Raw genomic sequence first — 20902 nt, 5'->3', positions numbered from 1 at the left:
GAACGCTTGGGGGGGAAAAATAGACGAGCTTGTGCTGCTCACTTGCAAACAAGCCAATTAATAATTACGGCTCAACCGCCCACATCAACTTGAGGCAGACATGTGAGTACTGAAATCTTTGTTTTGTTTAAGTTAATATAAACAAGCCTTGAGCGCTTTAAGCGTCAGTACAGTAAAGGCCACCAAGACTTATTCGCTGAAAAATATTAAAGCTAAGCTGAGGCAGTGTCTTATTTTCATCTCACCCTCCGTATGCTCCAAATGTGAAACTCCTTCTCCTCTGAAACATCCTGCTGAGATGCTAATGGGACTCCTCCGAGGTGGTTTGAAAAATTTTGTTCACTATAAGCGACACGACTACACATGACACTTGCCACCGTAGCTCTCCTCTTTTTTCTTTACTTTTTTTCTCTTCCCTCCTCCCTTGTTGTCACCCTCATTGGTTATACGCAAGTCTCCATGTGTGTGTGTGTGTGTGTACGTGTCCTCTATTGTGATATGTGAATTCACTGACTTCTTCATCGATGAAAGCTACGGATCATTGGAGTGGGGGACACGTAGCCATTGCGCTCCCCGGTGATTCTATTTGTGTGCGACCTTAGAGGTCATCCAGTAAGTGTCGATAAAAGAAATGGATGGATGGCCTCACAGCAGTTCTCACATGCTGACACCACTGTAAGCGGAAATAGCAAAATATCTTTCAGCGTTGCTGTTGAAGAACACAACATTAGAAGTTCTTCTCCTCCACACTCGATGCAAAAATATCCGGTTGTTGATAAAATATGCAAAATCACTTTGTCTTTAATAGTATGTTGCATCGCAGTAAATGAGCTATTGATGATGAAGTGCTTACCTAATGATGTGTTTGCATATCGGCATTCAGTCTTCAGACTGAGCTAATCAATCATGAGCAGCTGTAACACAGACAGAAGCTTGGCCGTCAAGAAATACTCGAGGAGTGACCATCAAATCACCCCCACCGTAGAGCAGACCTCCCTCTCTCAGATCCGCCTACATGCGCTCATCCGTCAGTGCCTCTGGTGCAGAATAAAATCATACGATTTACAACGTTTACAAATCTATAAAACCCAACTCATGTTTATAATGCATTGCTTTTCAAAATCATTTTCTTTCCTTTCAATCTAAATCACAGCTGGAGTGAGTTACACAACTATCAGCAAACAGCTTGGTGAGAAGGTGACAGCTATTGACAGACAGAAAGACCCTCAACTGTCCTTGGTCTGGATCCCCGTGTCAGATCTTGTCTAGTGGGGGAGATGATGATTTGATAAAGTTAATCGAGCAGCCACAAAGTAGACACCAAGAACGTCTTAATGATTTTAAGATTATAAGGACTTCCGTCATCAAGAAAACAGAAAACACTTTGCCAGTGAGCATGATGAAAGGTAATTACTAGAAATCCTTAAATCTATCGTACATGTACTTCAACTCGCAGCATAAAAAAATAGCTCTCGTATCACTTTGTTGTCTTTGGTCTCCTGGTTCCTTGTTAGTTTAAGAGCACTGCAGCGGTCTGACTCTAAACCTGTTAGCTGTTATTGTCCCCAGTGATTCTCCTCCGCCCCACTTTGCATCAGCATGGCCAACGGCTGGGCGCCCTCTTGACTCCAAACCTCAGTCAACCTTTTTTTTTTTTTTCGTTATTCTATTAGATGCCACTGGACTCCGGGCAGATGGGTCATAAATCAAATCACAAGCTTTAGAGGTTGGGATGCAGGAATGTGTCCCACAATACCATTCCCTTAAGAATTGATCTTGACATTGATTAGGTGTGACTGGATCATTTGTCTTTCACTTTCCAATTGTCAAGTCAGTGCGTGTGAAAATTGGCCTCCATGTCCGGGATCTCCAAGGAACCTGCTTACAAGGTGAGAGGCTTATTCCGAATGCATCTATTCGTTCATCAAGGTCGCTGTTGGTTGTATTTGACGTTTATTTTAATGGGAACCGTATGAATTAATAATGAGGAAAACCTGCATTTTTATATAAGTCTGGATTTCTTGTACTTTTACTTGTGTAAACTGAATCTGATTTAAAAGTATTATTTGCGACACATTTCTGATTTACTCATGTTAAAGGGAAAGTCAACCCGGAATTTGTCTTTGTAAAATTCCGATTCTTATTTTGTTGATGGAGTATGAAATGCATTTCATTTTGCCACTTGCTGTCAACTGAAAATGACAGCCCAGTTGCCAGGTCTCAAGTCACAACCAATCACGGCTTTCACAGTTTTCTGCAACTGTTTAAATCATATTCCACAAATGGAATATTAATCTATGTAGGCACATATGGAAAATTCTGGGCTTGACCTCCCCTTTAAATGAATAAACTTATCAGTAATGAGTGGGGAAAATGTGGCATTTATTTGTGGTTTAACATTTCAAGCACATTTGGTTAATGCATCAAATGACGTCATTGTGTTCAGGAAGCCCTTGACCCTGGGCAATGTTACAATTTTCTCCAGGAAGGGTAAAAAAAAAATGTCAGGGATTGTTTTTTCTTTGATGGGCCACGGCCCTTTAAAGACCCAGTGACCTTGGATCCTTTTTCACCATAGCATACTCCATCAGGTCAGATTGACTTCATCTCGTCATTTTAATTGAGATGAAGCCACTTCAAGTGTGGTTTCATCTTTTAGGGTTAGTCGTCGTAAATGAAATGTGACGAAACTACTTGTAAATTAAATCCAAGGAGCACAAATGCCATCCATCGTGCCCACGGGCACGCTGCTGAGAATGACACCAAAATGTCACATTTCTTCCATTGCCTTGACTTCATTTCTTGTTGTTGTAACAAGTGTACCTTTCCACACTGTGTCTTAAAAAAAAAATTGAAATTGTAGTGATTTACTTTAGTGAAGCCAAAAGGGCAGTTGCGGTGTAATTAGTCTTTCTCTGCAGGGTTAAAGTGCTCCTCAGCCTCGACTTTGGAGAGCCTGACTGGCGGTGGAGGGAGGCGGAGGCGGACGGGAGCGCTAATGAGAGTCTGAGCACTGTGAAATGAGGTTCAGTAACCCCCCCTGAAGCAGTTTCACATAACCACATTAGACTAACAACTAACAAGTTCCACCCACATCGAAAGAGGACTTGTTGACAGGGGCTTGTGTATGACCCAAATTCAGGACGCCACAGACCGGTTCAAACAAGTTCATGATTTTCATGGACCGGCAACCATCCGCCAATGGGGACTGGAAAAATTGGTTGGACATAATACGCACACTATGACGGTAGAACAACTAGTGAGTCATAATTATTTTATATCTTGGCTAATTTTTGATGAACACTTCTGCCTACTACTTTCAATTGTCAAATTATTCAATACGATTGCTTAATTTAGGGGCGGGGCATTTAGGTCACAAATATTTCCAGACTCTTGGAAATGAAAAAGTGGATCAACATATAACTATGGGTCAAACCTAGTCCTGCGCTCGACTCACTGCCTGCTGCATGCACAGCAGATTTGCATCTGATGCCATTTGCCTGCAGAGAGGGCTACAGCAGCATGTTAATCTTCAAGCGCTGCTGCAGAAGCTTCATCTAAAGTGTCTTTAAAGCTCTGCATGAGCCAATGGCGTACTCTTACACTTCCTCCCCGCAGGGAATCGACCGAGCGGGACTCGTTTCATATTTAAGAGTGGGCCCGAGCGCCAACGAGTTAGCAAGGACAACACGCTAGCGGTTGCCACTGTTTGCATTGCCATCTTTGTCAAACTTTCCGGGGGGTTGATTTTAATTTCCTCCCCCATCCCTGCTTCAAAAGGAGCCTGCCATCTTTTAATATGATCTCTTCTACAAGCCTATTAAAAAGGACTCTCAACATCATCTGTGGACGGAAATTCAATTTAAAGTTGTGACTTTCATCAGTTGTGATTGAAATACTTCAGATGTTGAATGCAAATAAGGCTGCCGGGTTTTATTGATGAGGCTTAATCATAGACTACGACGTCTAGGACAGCAGACAGTCTGTCCAGGTTTTAACGATCTGCATCGTCTGGCCAGAACATGAGGCAAATCTTGATCTTTTGTCAAATCTTCTTCGTTAATGTAACATTTGGCGAGTCCTGAGGTCTTTCGGCAAGTTTAGTGAGATTTTTTTGATCACGTTTGGCAATTAACATACCTATCCTAAAAAAAATTGAAATTTTGGACAATCCTTACGTGACGAAGCTTCCCACACAAAACGCACACTTCTTGTCATTGATAGTATCACCGTTTATGGACTCCAACCAAACTGTTACTGGAACCTCTTTGGAAGTGTTCCCATTATAGAAAACTCTGACAAACCCACGCCCTTGAGAACACAGCTTGCTTGGCACAGTCAATAAAAATTCATTAGAGTGACGAGGCGACTCGTGGGAACGAGAGCAAACTAATGGCGGTGCTCGGAGGAATGGCGAGCCAGGAAGTACTCATGATTGACATGCACAAAGTCGGCCGCTCCAGCAGACGCACGCTGCCAATGACGACTGCCCAGCGGCGAGCGCGGGGGCGAGACCAGATGACGAGCGTTAAGACTGAATCGGCTTTAATGATGGTGATCATGTCGTGCTCGCAGACTGCCAACGAACTACAGCATGTGTCGCATTTAAGATACGGACAGGATAATGAAATACCATGGGAGGTCACAGGTTGTTTGCTCTATTTTTAAAAAGTGAAGACAATTTGTAATTCTAGTCATGACAATAAGTTGATACAAAATTTGTTTTTGCGGGACACATCAGATGATGCGGCAGGCCCCGGGCCTCGAGTTTGACACCAAAGCTCAAAGATGTCAACTTGTAAATGAACGATATCATCAGTGTAAAGAGCAACAATAATCGGCGGCATATTATGGAATTAGATTTGACCTACGCTATGTAGCAGTGTAAACAGAATTCAGATTTCCATTCATCAACAATTCTATATTTGTTCAAAGTAGATTGTTGAAACCGGCAAGAGGACATGAGACCAGGGGTAAATGTGTAAAAATGTCCTGGACGACTTATATTTCAATTTTATCTGTTCTCACACTGCCCATTTAGAGTGGTGGGTGGCGGCACCAAAAAAATGGAGGCAGTATAATAAGTGATTCAGTGATTGTGCCCTCAGAGCAATGCAGAGTGCGGATAGAGAGGAGGGAGAAAAAAAATACACACAATCGTTTTAAAGAAAAAGAAATAGCAAAAAAAAGCCAGCGGGGCCCGTCCTCCTGAGGGTAACGCAATCCGGAGCGAAGCCCATTAGGAGGAATAAAGGAGAATCGTGGCAATGGAGAGTGAGAAGGCTTATTATTTCATGTAACCACTACTGAGTTGAAGAAGAGGAAGAGGAGGAGGAAGATGAGCACCCCTAGGGGGCCACATCCTGGGATTAATGACTCTGCAGATGGATTGGCTTTGATTTATCCGCATGAGAGCGATGCCGAGATGTCTAATGGACATAATCGCTCCTGACCACCTGAAGCTCTCGTGTGCACAAATCCCACCATCAGTCAACACAAAGGTAACACACTGCACCTCAGTTGAACAAAATCCACCACGTGAACCTTTGCGCTCAAGCCCCACGCTGGTTCATCAAATTGAGTCAACAAAAAAAAATGTGTTCATTGGAATACAGGCATAATATTTAGGAAACCCTGACACAATTAAATAGAATGCAAAAATGATCAGCATACTTTTTGCGCCCATTTAATGGACAATGCGCAAAACTTCAACTGGGAGTGGCAATAAACAGTTTAAGGCTTCTTTTTTTTGAAAAATTGCTCGTATGCATGCTTCAAAGCCAGCAGGCAGATGATGAGAAGGTGGCTGATGTGGCTCATCAGCTTCTGATAAAGTGTCATTCAGCTCAGGAGAGAGCAAGACCTGGGGTCTGTTTTTCTTGCAATGATGGATGGTGTAAACAAGCTCTTGTCCACTATGAAGGAAGGTGGCGAAGGATGACATTTAATCTAAATTAGCAGCAAGAGAATATCAGCGTTTACAGGATCAGAGGTGCTGCTGCATTCATTTATTCATTCACCTTACCCTGCCCACTTTACTAATCATCCATTTATTATGTTGCTGGTCATTAGGTCACATAGATTTGCGGAATAAGGGCAAAGCAAAATCACATCACCAGTTGCCATGTTAAATGACAGAGAAGAGAGAAAAGTTACAATTGTATGTAATGGTTTGATTTATCATTTTCCAGGGCGTAAGAATAAAAAAATTGGACTATTGTCAGAATAATTTTTTACTTTTTCCTCAAGAATAGATTCCTTTATAGATGACTTTTATATGATCAGAATTATCTAGTAAAAATTTATTATATATATATATTTCTGTACTTTTCCTCAAGATGATATTGCTTTTTATAAGACTTCTTGATGTATTTCACTATATCACTTCTACTGCCTCCATAAAAAGGAGCTGCAATTAACCTGCAGGCTCTGCCGCTCAGCTTCCTGCCGTGCGAGATGTCCTGCATGCGTCACAGCGTGAATGTCGGGGTAATCTCCACAAAAGTGCCCACGCACACTCACATGGCTACAAAATAGCAGCTCAGCGCATAAAAGCCCGTCACGGGCAAGGCTGACGAGAAGGACGGCGTGCCGAGCTCACCGCAGGAATGTCCTGTATCCTCAAAGTCAGAAAAAGTCTTAGTAAGATATTCTAGTCAAAAAGGTAAACAAAAGAACATTTCTGACAAATACAACAAAAATATTTTTTTTAACGCTATCACATACAATGTTTGAAAAGTTTTCTTTTTGAGCACTCAGAGATTCCAAATGATATCAAATTTAAATCTTTTAAAAATTATAATACTATTGTGTTCATCATATTTTTTAATGACGTCGGCAAGTATCTTGAGGATGATATAACCCAGCAAAGAACGTTTATCTGTCTTACACATGAATACACACACAGATATGCTGTCTCAATGTTAATGTGATAACTGCAGCACCTCCGTGAGGAAATGTCAAATAAAGATGATACATTTTAAGTCGGAGTTGGGAGGGAAAAAAATCATCCATAGCATTTAGTGTGTGTGTGTGTGTGTGAGGAAGGCAAGGGTCGTAAATGTCTCCAATGTCATTTCCTGTCGCCACTTTTTTTTTTAAATGTACTTAATAATGCATTCCAGTACTCCATTAAGGCTTTTTATTTGTAAATCAACAAAGTAGCTGTCATTGCGTGAAGATTTGTTGACCTTTTAGGAAAAAGACTCAGCAAATCATGTTTTATGTTGAAATAATTGTTTTGTGTATAAAAATAAACTGACTGCAGAGGGATTCCCATTTGCATGAGCGTTGAGAATTTTGTTGAATGATTGCAATTGCCAATTCCCAAGGTTGTATGATTTAAAAAATATATATATTAATTATTAATTGTGGTGTATTTTCGCTCTTCTGTTTTGTTGGCCGTCCTTGACTGCACCTCATGCATAGTCAAAAGTGCAAATAAAAGTGTGCTTGTGCTTCTCTCCTGATGCTAGCAAATACTATTCATGACCTTGGTTGTGGTTTGTTTGTATCGAATTATTTCATTACTCAATGCAGCCGTTTATTTATGCAACATGAATTCATAATTGTATACATGCTAAAAGCTTGGTGTTGATAATTGATTGTGCTTTGCCCCAATTGTGTGGCATTTAAACTTATAAATCCAATTTTTTATAAAGGGTGGCAGAGGAGTGAATTAGTCTGATTTATTTTTTGCTATTTACAGCAGATCTGTCCGTGAAGAACAGGTTGATTGTATGTTATATTTATGTTTTATAAAAAAAGTGACAGGGGCATTTATTTATCACAAATTCTGCCTAGCAACAAGTAGCTATACAAATCAAAACCTATTTCTTGAAGTAGGCTATACGTAGAAAAACATTCCTATTGTGTGAGTCCTTGAACCTCAGAAGGCGTTCCCCAACATTTGAGATAATCAATTCGATTAAATGCCGTCTAGCGCAGACAATAAAAATTCCTGACTACCATGAAATTAAAGAAGGGCGGGGCACACAAGGTGACCTGACGGAAGACCACAAAGATCCTTGACACAATGCTGCATGAAAAGAAGGACACACAAACATATGTGACGACAAAAACAACAATTTTTTGGGGGTTGTTTAGCTGATCAATGTTCTCTCGGGGGAAATGCCAGAAACAAAATCCACATGAAAAAAAAGGAGCTGAAATGACGCCACTTAACATTAATCAACAATAGCAATGCACTGAATAAATCTTTGTCAAGGTCACATCACCAGCAAAACAAATTTTATTTCTTGAAGCAGCCATTTAGCGATAATCTAACGCAGCACACCACAGGTCACAACAGTTATCTCAAAAGCCACAGGAAGTGACCTCACTTGGCGATAATAAAAAGCAACGAATACATATAGAACAAAAACACATTAGCATGTGTTGCTTGGCTTTTTCACTGGACTCCCCTGAGGGGATGAGATGTGATAAGTCAACCGAAAAAACCGAATAAATGGCTCTTATCAGTTTATTTGATACAAGTCGCCTCTATCCGCATAGATCAAGTGAAATCAACACACAATAACTTGAATAAATTCAAACCAGCAGCATATTTTGGCACAAATCCGCACGCTATAATTAATATGTTGGTTTAAATATGACGCAAATACACAAAGCGGCACACCACCTCAGAGTGCACAAACGTGGGATTTAAACGGCGTGAGTGCACTTTGTGACTATCAATTATTGCTCAAGTGGAGCCACTAAAATCAGCTCCTATTGTATTGGTTAATGGGAACATAGACAGACGTACGTCTGAAGCTTTTATGCTTCTATTCAAACCCACTGCTTTTGTCCTTCTCAAACACGGCAAAATGCATTAAGATAAATGAGAAAATAAGTATGGAAAATCTGGTGGGGGGTTTTCAAGGGGAAAAGAATTTGGCAATTATTTGGAAATGAAAGCACCAAAGAGGTGGAGGTGGTGGCATGCGCTGGAAACCAGAGGGATGAATTAGCACAAGTAGGACACAATTCATATGTGTGAATGAGAGATATGGAGAAGGAAGAGTTAGGCTAGTCAATTATTAGAAGGAATACAGTCATACTAATTACCTACATCGTTGGTCCCAACTTTGAACAAGAATTGCAAGCTCAAGTATAAAAAATGATATACTGATCTGTGTGCATTCCTACAATGGGCCTAAAAAAAAAAAAAAAGCATGACTCATGAGTTCTGCAGACTTGAAAGCGATGCACTGACGTCCACGTTATCCAAAACTCCTCTTGCTCTCGCTCGTGACGTTACACTGCATCACAGCGCTGTCTGAACTTGCCGCTCACGCTGACGTCACCTTGCGGCTTAGATGAATATATCCACATCCAAATGCGTGCTACCTAATTCACATCTCAAAGGACTGGAAATGTTACTACACAAATAAGGTAGTTGGGTCTCCATAAAGACTAAACATCTAAGTCAATATTTTAGCTGCCTACTTTGACGTACCAGTGAGGATAATAAATCCTCCCACACCAAGTTTCTCCAGCCGTAACATGAGTGGCGCTCTCAAATGCAATGTTTGAAACACTATCATGCGGAGGGATTATCACAGACGCTGATATCTCCCAAGCGTGTACCGCCCTTGCACTCGTGGCAAAGCCAAAATGTAAGCAGAGCAGCGGTGAGTTTTCTTCAATGCACAAATTGGCTATATATATGTATATCTTTTCATAAGGTGTGTGAAGTGCTGCATCCACGAGTGAAAACACATTTATGGTCTGTAACAAAACACCATTGGCCCAGCCATCCAACCCAAGTTTTGGGATTTCGGAAACAGATAAAGAATACATCCTTGATATGCGAACGGTCGTCGTGTCTGAGTCGAATCTGCAAGCAGCAGTGCTTACTCAGCATGTTTTTCTTCTGGGATGAAACGGGCAGAAGCATTAGTCATCTGTGTGAGCCCCTTTCGGTTCAAGCTGTGACGTCACGAAGCATTGCGGTCTAAAAATACCACTTGTGCAGCACGCTATTAACTCAAAAGTATGGTAAAGGAACCCGGAGAAATGCCACATAAGTTTGAAGGGGGGGGAAAAAAAACACAATATGTACATGTATCCCCTAAATCATTTTTCTATGCAGGCATCAGAAGGTTGAAATGCAATTACTCATCAATCAGAATTCATTTTGTTTTGATTGGAGCACAGATTTGTTCCTGCCGGCAAATGAAAAATGTCTGCACTCTTGATAAAAGTGTCTCGTTTCCAATTACATTTAAAGAAATGGCTCGCTGATTGCCCCAATCTTCTCTTTTGGTGCAGATCAAAATAGAAGTGGGCTGCTGTGACGCAAATCTCACACCAGGAGAGAACAAGCTCGGAGGTTTCATGAGTGCACGGTGGTTGTCATTAGTGTGGTCATTGATGTCCGCGGAGCCCCCGGACATCAGCACTCCGGAGTTTGTGGAGTAGCGGGGGGGCACTCCACAAACTCCAGAGTGCTGAGCTCTCTTGTGGCTTCCGTTTCCGTTTCTTCTGGCGACCGTTTGTTTTTGCATGACAAATTTCTGCACAAAAGCTCACTTGATTGACACTAAAGAGCTTGTGGGAATACTCACCGACAGAGAACTTATAGCAAGTCCAAATTGAGTGGCTAATGGACCAACTAACATTGTAAGCTAATTAACCCTGAGTGGAAGCATGCAAATTGAAGCCATGCTTTCTGCAGAATATTAATTAAATTAAATATCTCATATTGGGAGATAAGGAAAGGATTAATACTCATACGAGAGCAATATTGTCAAATGTGGCATCCCTCAAGGTTGACTTTAAGGTCCCACAATTTTTTGATTTAAGGGCTCAATGAATAGTAGGGTAGACTTCATTCGTCGCATGAGGGAAAATAATAAATTAAGTTTTATAGTCCAACCATGCATTTATCTGTTAATTAATATGGGACCTAAGAGTGAACCTTGAGGAATGCCTCCATTAACCTTACAACTCGTTGGTGAGTATTTTTTTAATCCTCCAATAATATAATTTCTATAGTCTACTGAATTATTAGTAATGTTAGTAGCATTAGTAAAAGTTGTATTTTTTTTTTATACAAGACTACAAATTAAATAATTCACATAAACTAAAATTGAAAAAAAGGCCTAATCTGAAACAGAATACAACTAATTACAGTTGATGTGATGTCATTAGAGAGACAAGAAAACCATAGCAATTACAAAAAAACAAACATAAATTTGCATAAATGACATCACAAAGTCACCATAGCAGCCCCAGTGGCCTCCTGTGTCACCCCACACAACCTCGAGCTTGGAATATTTTGAATGTTAAATCGCAGACCGCCCTCAGCATTATTTACTTTTAAAGAGCCAATTATTCCTGGAAACATATGAGACGGATTTCTCTTCATTCCTTCTTTTGTTTTCAGAACAATGTTTTCTTGGAGAGCAAAAACACTTTGATGCATTGAATGAAATGCAGATTCAAGGCATTGAAAACATTCCCTATGATTGTAACAACCTGTTTTCCCTCCATGCAAAAACAGCAGCCAGTTAATCATTTTGAATTAGCATGTGCGATGGATGTGCTTAGACTCGAATGGAAATTTAGCGTTTCAGAGTCAATTTATTTGCAAATTTCAACCGATCCTCAAACCCGACGGGGCTGCAAAACAATCGACACCAAAGACATTTTGATTTAAGGAGGCTGAGAAACCCCAAGTAAAGTTACATCATGTCCTTTTCAGCTTCACGGGAGTCTAAAGGGTTTTAACACATGCAAGAATCCCATAAACTATTTAACATATTGTAGCACACAAAGATGAATTTGAAGTCTGAATGAAGCTGGTGAAGGCAACAACGATGAACCTTGACACAAACATAGCAATAAATCCATTTTACTCTCCGCAATACAAAATAATTTTTAAAAAATGACTGCGCAAATGTGATGCAAGCTACATGCTTTATTGATCTGGGGTGAAGGAGTCTTAAATAGCCATTTCAATCATCTATATTGCAACCAAAGGTGAAAAAGGAGAGCTCTATTTGCCACAGTGCCTCCTAATAACTGCATATATGTATGATGCAGTCAAGTCATAAAAGTAGCGCAGAAGATCATTAGCTCTCCACTGAATCCACTGAGTCAGAAAGGCTCGTATATAAAAGAATTCTAATCTTCAACAGGGCCTTGCCGGCCTCGCAATGGGAATGACAACTGCATTCCAAGTCACACACACATGTGATCATGTTCTGAATAACGCTGCAGAATGGAATGAAAGAGGAGGAATTTCTAAGAAGGTGCTCTGTCAGTGTCGAGGCGACGATGCACAAGATAATAGATTTCCGGGAACGAAACAGGCGACATGACCGCGAAAACCGCACGTTTGTGGTGAAGAAGACTGGCGACCAAGGGCAATGGCGCATTCATTAAAGTGCCTCGGCGGCAGTGGGAATCAGGAATAATCACACTGGCCTGGAGGTACACTTGGAATTTTTTCTTTTTTTTTTCCCCCAATCAGACTGGATATTTGGGAACACAACAGAATACCAAACAGTTATGCTAAAAGGCTAACAAGGCTACCACAAGTGACTTGAATCCATTCTTGCAAGCCATGTTTGTTGGTTTGCTGCACAGTAAGCGAGATTATTCATTTTCCCACTTATTGCTGTACCGTAGCAGCCCAAAAAGAATCACAACAGTAAATAGTAAGAAATGTATAATGTATGTAAATGTATAAATGATATATAATCGTAGTCAAATGTAGGATGTAAAAATTTGCAATTGAAGCCGCGTTGACTCCGCAAATTTGAATTGAAGCTGTAAATAGTGAACAGCAGTTCAGCATTGATGATTTTGCCTATTTGCAAGTTTTTTTTGCAGTTCAGCACTCATGATTTTGCCTATTCTAAGTTTTTTACCAGAAAGTTATGCTCCTTTATTTGCTGAAAGTTTTGCCTCGGCAGTTTTTGTGCTCAGTGAGGGGAGAGCTTCATTTAGTGTAATTGAAAAAAGTGAGGGGGTGAGCTTTATTTTGTATAATTGTGTGTGGGGGGGGGGGGACTTGCAGCCATCTCATAGCAGCTATAGGCAATTACAAACCTTTTGGGGTTGGGCATCAATTACTCGCCGATTTTCACTATTCCCAGCATGGCATTGCTTGCGGATTTTTGTTTTGTTTTTAACGGCGATCACCTTTTTATACTTGTCCTCTGGTTAAAACCATAAAAGATTGTCTCATCCGTTATCTTCTTTTCTGGTGCCACGCTATTGAGCATTATTTATCAGCCCTTGGCGCAGTGCCATTTTGGTTTTACATTGCCCTTTAAATGGAACTGCTCTGGCTTATTATTGCACTATACCGCAGCTCTGCAGCCAGCATAAAATATTCATCCCATTCATATTTAGCCTCTTGTTTGCCCTCTTATTCCATCACACAGCATTAGGTCATCCTTCACTTAGCAAACACCCCCGGAATTGATTGAATAAAAAAAATTGAGGAAGTCATGACACTTCTACTCATGGGGCTAGAAGGGGGAGGACAAGAATGATCCAAAAAGCCAATCATAAATTTGCAGGGAGACAAAAGACGCTAGAAGGCTGCCAGGGTTAAAAAAAAAAAAAAACAGGGATGAGAAGCCATCAAGGTGATGCACATGCTTTTTGCTGCATATATATAATATATAACTGTTATCACAGATATTGGTAAGGAATTTTCAGAGAGCACAATGACTTTCATGTTTCTTTTCCAACAGTCATTTCATGGATCACTGAGGTGGGGAAGGGAATTTTTGCCTGCTCTCTCCGAATGAGGCAGGCCGTCAAGCTGAAGCTTAGTGTCTGAAAACTTCTTTCCTCTGGAAATCACTTAACTTGTAATGCCTGTCGCTGGCGTGACAGTGGAGCAGGCTAATCTGTGTGCATGACACTTGCACAGCTACTGCAAAATGATTGGCGTAAAGTGTCAAGTTATGTTGCAAGAATTCAGACAACATTTTTGATAGGCATGTAATACTGTAGAAGTTCTAGGGTGAATTTTGACACAAATTCCATGATAAATAATAAATAAGGAAATAGTGAAGACTTTGAGGGATCACGTGTCACATAAAACCAAAAGCCAAATAAAAAGCGAAATGTGCATAACTAAACAAACATTAAAGCCCCCCCAAATTGTTCCAAAAATGTTATGAATATTACAAAGAATTGGATCACCCATCTACTGTATGTTAGCAACATAAAATTACAAGCAAAACTATCAAATGTGCTTCCACTAGATGGCAGATGCTACAACCTGTTGCCACTCGTGTGACAAAATAATCAATTAAACAGGCCCAGATTTCACACAAAGTGACACAAGATCATCATTATTTCAGTATACGTGCTGTTCATGTTTTTGTTTGGGTTAGGGTTAGGGTCAGTTTTCCAATCCCCAAAATATAAGAAAACCAATATTAGCAAAAATTCAAGTCTACAGCAAACTACAAGCTTCATAGTGAACACATTGTTATAAGATCAGGTTTAGTTGTATTGACATGGTATGAAGGGCAAGTGTGCAGCTTTGACATTCAACAAAGGTGATGGGGCCAGACTGCCTGGTGCGCTTGCAAGGTCACATTGATTGCATGCAGCCTGCGGGGGGGCCGGACAAACACAAACAAACACAAGGCAGTGTCTGTGCATTTCGCCATTCAAACATACTAAGAACTCAAAAACTACAAATGTAGAAAAGTTGCTGGAGATCTCCTCCAGTGCCATTTTGCAAGGCATTGAATATTGGGTGTGGAAGAAAATCAATAAAAGTGCAAATTGCATGTATTGAATTTGCCAGTAAAGGGGCCAGTAATGGATATATTGATATTTAAGTGGCATCACTATACTGCAGTGGGATGATTTACCCCCAAAGTTTGTAGATAGGATTTCATATTGAGGGAATTCAATATAGTTCTATGCATAACACATTTGGTTTATACAGCACTGAAAATAATTCTCTGCATCATGCATTATTATGGTTGAAAATAAAAAATTAAAAGGCTGCAGAATTTGCATATATTTGTTTGTTCATTGTGTTCAGTTTGAGCGTAGAAAAAGTTATTTTCCTCTTACCTTGCAAATAGAAGATGCTTTGCCTGGGCGATGCCACCCCCCCGCGCCCAACTGGTGAGATGAAGAGCACAAGTGGCGAGCGAGGAAAAAAAACAAGTGTGCGGGGAAGTCAGCTGCAGCGTGCAAGCAGGCGGAAGAAGGGCGAGGAAGAGGAAGAGGAGGAGGAGGTGGAGGGCGGATGCTCCTGCAGGTCGACTAACTGCATGCACGGTTGGATCAGATGCTCCACTCCCACTCCCACTAAGAAAAGTGTCATGTGACCGCCATGTGATCAGTGAGCACGCAACGAGACCCACCTCCCTACATTTGTGCATTAATTTCACAGCGAGCATTATCCCGCAGGGAATACTCACTCGCTCTGGATTCACAATGTTAGCGGCACTCTCAGGAAAGATGAAGGCAGAATTTTTGCAGATTTAAAAAAACCTGCCTTGCAGTCATTTTATTAGTTGATCCAATGTTTATTCATCTCAAGAGGAGAATTTACTCTCAGCCAAGCACCAAAAGCACAAATCAAGTTGATATGTATCATGTGATCAGCAGTCAGAAAGTCAGTCTCTCTTATTTTGTAATGAAGATGAATAAATGCTTCTGATGCCAAGTCCCACTTATAAAGATGAAGAAACAAAGAAAGAGAAACTTTACTATTCCCCCTGAGACGAAATTCAATTTGCAGTATCTTTTATGTCATACAAGCACTCACATAAAGTAGAATCAAAATAAAAGCGCAGAAAATAACAATCAGGCACACTGAGACCCCGCCTTCTGCTTTGGCGATCGAGGATCTCGATTTTTCTTTGGATTGCGCGGTGGGGGACACCGATGGTATTTATGAGCAACAGAATATAAGTCGGATAACATAGGAGGTACAGCTATGGTCCATATGCGGAGCACATAGATTTAATCAATAGCCGGACAAAAGGTCAGCTGGCCCATAAAAGTATGATTGCACCCCTTGAATGTGTCAAGCGCAGCAGAAACGCCATCACTCATCATCTTCACACACAGCAGACTGAATGACTTAGTTGACTATTTAGTCAGTCAATCCATCTGCCAGTCATTCAGTTTGTAACTTGGCCATTTGGTCAGTCAGTCAGTCAGAACTAAAAAGCTCTATTCATTCATGCAGAGGCAAGTTTTTATAGCGTATTCCAAGATCGAACCAATCCTTCATGAATTTGCACTTGAACTTGACTCTTGCATATCCCACATGCGGGGGTGAAAGAGGAGGCATGATGAAAGTTTGATGGCAATGGCGAGGCGGAGCAAGGCTTTCAGCACATCATGGGATATCCCTTGGCAGGCAAGGACTATAAATGATTCAAAAGATTTCCAAACCATTCCAAATTTCATTAAGATAATCTGGTGGTATCAATACAAAAACCTTTGGAGTGGAAAGCTTCACACACATAAGTCAATTAAGTTGTAGCACCATGTTCTGTCCAGGGTGACCCTTACTGCTCACCTCTGCATTAAAAAAATCATAAATCAATATGGTGTAATCATCACACGTATGTCTTTCGGAGCTGTCCATATTGAAAGCCTCCACGATGTTCTCAAAGTCAAGTCTTTTTATATAGCCCTTAACCACACAAACGTTTGAAACCACTGAACTGAGTACAGAATTGTAAATTATTCCCGTGTCTTGCCTTTGTCAGTCACCAGAGAGGAATGAAATGATTCGTAGCCAGGACTCAAAACCATTCACAGAAATGTTGACTTCCCGTAAGAATCAATTGCCATCACCTGCTCGTAGACGAATTGGAGTCCTGCAAATTCAATCTGGAAATCAAAGCCTGAAATTGAAAGCCCCGGGAAGTCATCTGGGTGAGTGTGGAGAACGACAATTTGACAGCTCCAAGACATTCTTAAATGGAGCCAAAAGTTGCTTTGCACAGCCGCATAGATATTCAAGCATTCTATAGTTATGCTTAACGGCCTCTTGTTTTCTAATCTTCACCGTCTTTAGCCATCATGGAATATTTGTGTTGCACGAGGCGGCACGTCCCAGCTGCTTAATTGAATGTGATTTATTATTCAGAGGCAAGCTCCTTGTTTTGGCCAATATCAATATCAGAAGCTGTGCTGTCACTTATGGACTCACAGCTGTCAGATGTAATAAATGTTAGCATGTGCAATATAACAGCCGTCTCATGGCAAACATGCATAAAACAAGAGCTTGTGATACATCAATGATGCTAACAAATTTATCCGTGTGCATATGAAAAGAGTACGTTGTTGTGAAAGAACCTTTTTTTGGCATATTAGTGAAATTAGTAGTGGATTTTTAAAATGAATAAACATTGAAAAATGATGGCTTCTAGATTTTGTTTTCTACGCTTCATAAGTAATAATCAAATTTGGTACCGTACATACTGATTTAACAAAACTTAAAAATGACTGCCTCCAAACTTTTAAAAATGACTTAACTCTCCCTTTATGATGTTATTCTAATGTTGCTACACCAGTAATGATATTATGCTAATGTTGCTGCACTAGTTTGTAGTGTCATTTTAGTTAGTTAGTCAAAAGTACAAGATAAATATGTAAATGGCCAACAAGGCTCGGTCGGGTCCTTCCTATTGCGCAGACAATAGGTGTCCAAGTGAGTTGATTATAAATAGCCTCCCGCCATGAATCATTTCACAGTGAGAGACATCGTGCTGAAAATATGGATGCAATTACTGTGTTCCGCTTTTCAGCATGCCAAACGAAGCACGGCGTCATTAATTTTTGTCACACGCACACACACACACCACCTATGGAGGCTACGTGCTGGAAATGACAAATTGGCCATTCTGTAGCAGCACATCAAAAAAGCACTTTGATTTTTGACCTAATTTACTTCCTGGTGACGAAAGTCATTATCATTATTAAGAAACTGAATGGATGGAAGATCCAAGTGTTTTTTCATGTATATTAATACCATTAATCTTTTCTATTTTATATATATATTTTTTTTTTCAGCCTAGCTGCAAATTCATGGGCAAAGTAATTCAGTGCAGTTCCTATGAGTTTTCCTTTTTGGATGTTCCGCTGCGATTTTTCCTTTTTTTTGGCAAGATTTGGGAGGTGCGAAAAATAATGTTCCATCTGTGCTGAGATGGCAGAAAAATGGATTTTTACCTTCAACATTCTTCACTTTTGAAGCCCTGTGAGTGTTTCATCATGGAGTGTCCTTGTTCACACCCTACAGAGGATAAGTAAATGTCAATCACTGCAACACAAAATGTATTGAGCGTCACTTACAAAGCTGTTGCACAAAAGGTGTACAATCTCCAATATTTCAGCGGATTCCTGCTGACCCGTTGACTGGCGCCGTTCTTTTTTTGCTCTCTCTCCACACACAGCTAGATGTCGGCGGTCCGTTGAGCCTGGGATCGATAGACAGCAGTTTAATCTAGGTGTAATAAGTTGCGATATTACTGCTGCATCATCGCCTGGAAGAAAAGAAGCAAACGCACAAATACACTCACAGCCTTTGTGATTGATCTGTTGACAAAAGGAACAGAGGGGATGATGAGTGTGTTTTGTGTAGGCTGGCCAAAACATGTGAACGGGTGATTGGGGTCATGAATTTAGCTCCAAGTGATGGGGCTATATCCCTATGGTAGGGAATGATGGTGAAGTTCTGGAACTAAATCTACCTCAGTGGATAGAAAACCTTCTTTGGAATGCAATGATTTTTTGTGGGTGTGTGAGTGGGAGGGGGGGGGGGGGTCTCTTTTTGCATATACAATGCAGATTGACTTAGATGGATGATTGGGGTTATAAATGTAAGTGCATATGAGGGTGGAATGTGACAAGTGTGTGATTATATTACAAATCATCTTTACTACATCTAGATACTGTTTGAATGGGCAATCTAGGAGTATAGCTTCTCTGCATATCGTTGCACCTTGGAAACAGTGATAGCAGGGTGCCATCTCATCATCTTTCCAGCATAATTTATGGAGAGAAAAAAAACATTATGCGGTGAACGGAATGTGTCAACAAATGCAATGGGATTGTATGGGCAAAATCTACAAGTAGACATCACAGGATGACATTTCATTACATAGGATGTCTCTCCGCCTTTGCACGGCTACACTATTATTTCCCATCACAGGCCAAACGCTCAGGCGGACTTCCTTCCAAGACTCCAGCCCCCTCAGGGGACAGCAACAATAATACCAACAATAACAATAGGCCACCTGAGCAGATGTGTGTTTTATATTTGATTCCAACCAATGCACATGAATGAAAAGAAGAATAAAGGCGGCGGCAGTCCCAGAGGGCCGACACGCATGAGAAGGAGAATGATTCTACTCATCAAACAGCGGCGGGCGAATCAAGGCAAAACGGACAGCGATTCAATTTGGAGAGAAAATAAAAAGGAATGACTCAGATTGGATGTTTAGCCGTTTGTCTGTTTTATACTGCCCTCGGGTGGCCAAGCTGTGAACACCAGCAGGATCAACACAAAGTGAATTGAGGTGAAGGACAAACTCTGGCAAAATTATTCTGATTTCTTAGATTCGGTTGAATTGTGTCATTTCTGTATGTTTTACTTACTTTGAAAACACCTTTAATTGTGTTTTTTTTTTTAAAAGCACAATATTTAACAATTATCTTTTTATAGGTTTTAAGGGAGATTGCTCAACTTCACCAGACTCACTGACAACATTCCACATGACAGGCAGGAAGTGCAGGGTCCAAATTGAGAGCCTGGTCCACTTTCAAATAACTCATAAGTACACGCCAGCGGGCCGATCACGACCTTGTAGAAAGAATAGCCTCGTTAGTTTTTAGTCACAAGGTGGCTGTCAATCATCGTCATCATCATCGTGTTCCCGACCGCTACATCATGCTGCGTCACATTTCTGATGACGAAAAAAAGGGAGAAAATGCTGAATAGAATAATCTATGAGTCATGCTTGCATCTGTGACAAATTGGAAGTGACATATTTTCAAAGGCAGCGTGGGATTCAAAAGCAAATTAAGTCAAACCAATTGGCAGGCGGAAAATGAAGAACTGATTGTTAAATGGAATAAAAATATGAATAAAATTAAAGCTTTAAACAACTTTATTCTTATTTTAGGCAAGGAAATACACGGGGCTTTTCAAAAGGGGCTTTGCTATGAGGAACAAAAATAATTTCAATTAATTTTAATGACACCATATTTTATTTGATCATCATAATTACATGTGATGAAATAATTATTTTGTCTTAAATACAATGATTCAGTGCAAAAAATAGTCAAAACACTTACCTTGCCAACAAGACTAGCAAGCTAACATTAAGTTGAGTGTTTGATTGACCTGCTGGACTTCAACAAAAAAGACCCCTAAGCATCCAGCACTCTTCCTTGTTCTATTTCGGAGAAATTAAATGTGACGTGACCCTTGAGCGGTGACAGCTGCAGACATTCACGCCCGAGCATGTCTGGTCAACCTTGAGGGACGGAGTCAGAGTAAGTCCATTCCGTCACCTGTGGAAAGGTGGTGTGACTGTCCACTAACCAGGCACAGAGGGAAGGAAGGCCTTCACTGGATGCCAATGATGAGCTAATTGTAATTAACTTGCTTTGGTGCTTAACCCGCTGATGGACATGCAAAGCTGCAATGTGTGTGTGAGCGTTTGTGTGTGTGTGTGTGTGTGCGTGTGTGGCAGCTGCAAAGCAAACTTGACATTTGAAAGGAACAAGTGTTGCCTCAAGCGCTAGCTGATCCATTTTCTCCACACAATGTCTACAAGGTCAGACAAAATTAAAGCCTCCTTTTTTTGACCAAAGGCGACGGGGTCGCGCTCCAATACTCGCTGTCAGGAGAGGTGCTCATGGGAAGTGAAAAAAATAT

The 20902-nt window shown here is 40.7% G+C and overlaps 1 protein-coding gene across 6 annotated transcripts in view; it reads right to left on the bottom strand.

Annotated features, from left to right (window-relative positions):
* Positions 1-15410, bottom strand: part of rap1gapb (RAP1 GTPase activating protein b) — a 48731-nt gene extending 33321 nt beyond the window's left edge. For 3 of the 6 annotated variants that reach the window (XM_049734730.1, XM_049734731.2, XM_049734732.2), the window contains exon 1: positions 15064-15266. Coding sequence is in view for 3 of the 6 variants with exons in the window: in XM_049734729.2 (XP_049590686.2) it covers positions 15064-15395 (332 nt within the window). In the remaining 3 variants the exon portion in view is untranslated. Of the gene's footprint in view, positions 1-245; positions 383-15063 lie in introns of those variants that run through there. The other 3 variants (XM_049734729.2, XM_068652464.1, XM_049734733.2) reach the window with 2 other exon arrangements.
* Positions 15411-20902: the final 5492 nt, after the last annotated feature.

The sequence above is a fragment of the Syngnathus scovelli genome, chromosome 11 (assembly GCF_024217435.2).
Source record: "Syngnathus scovelli strain Florida chromosome 11, RoL_Ssco_1.2, whole genome shotgun sequence".
NCBI lineage: Eukaryota > Metazoa > Chordata > Actinopteri > Syngnathiformes > Syngnathidae > Syngnathus > Syngnathus scovelli.
Note: the sequence above shows the minus strand (reverse complement) of the source record. Positions and strands in the feature narration are given on the sequence as shown.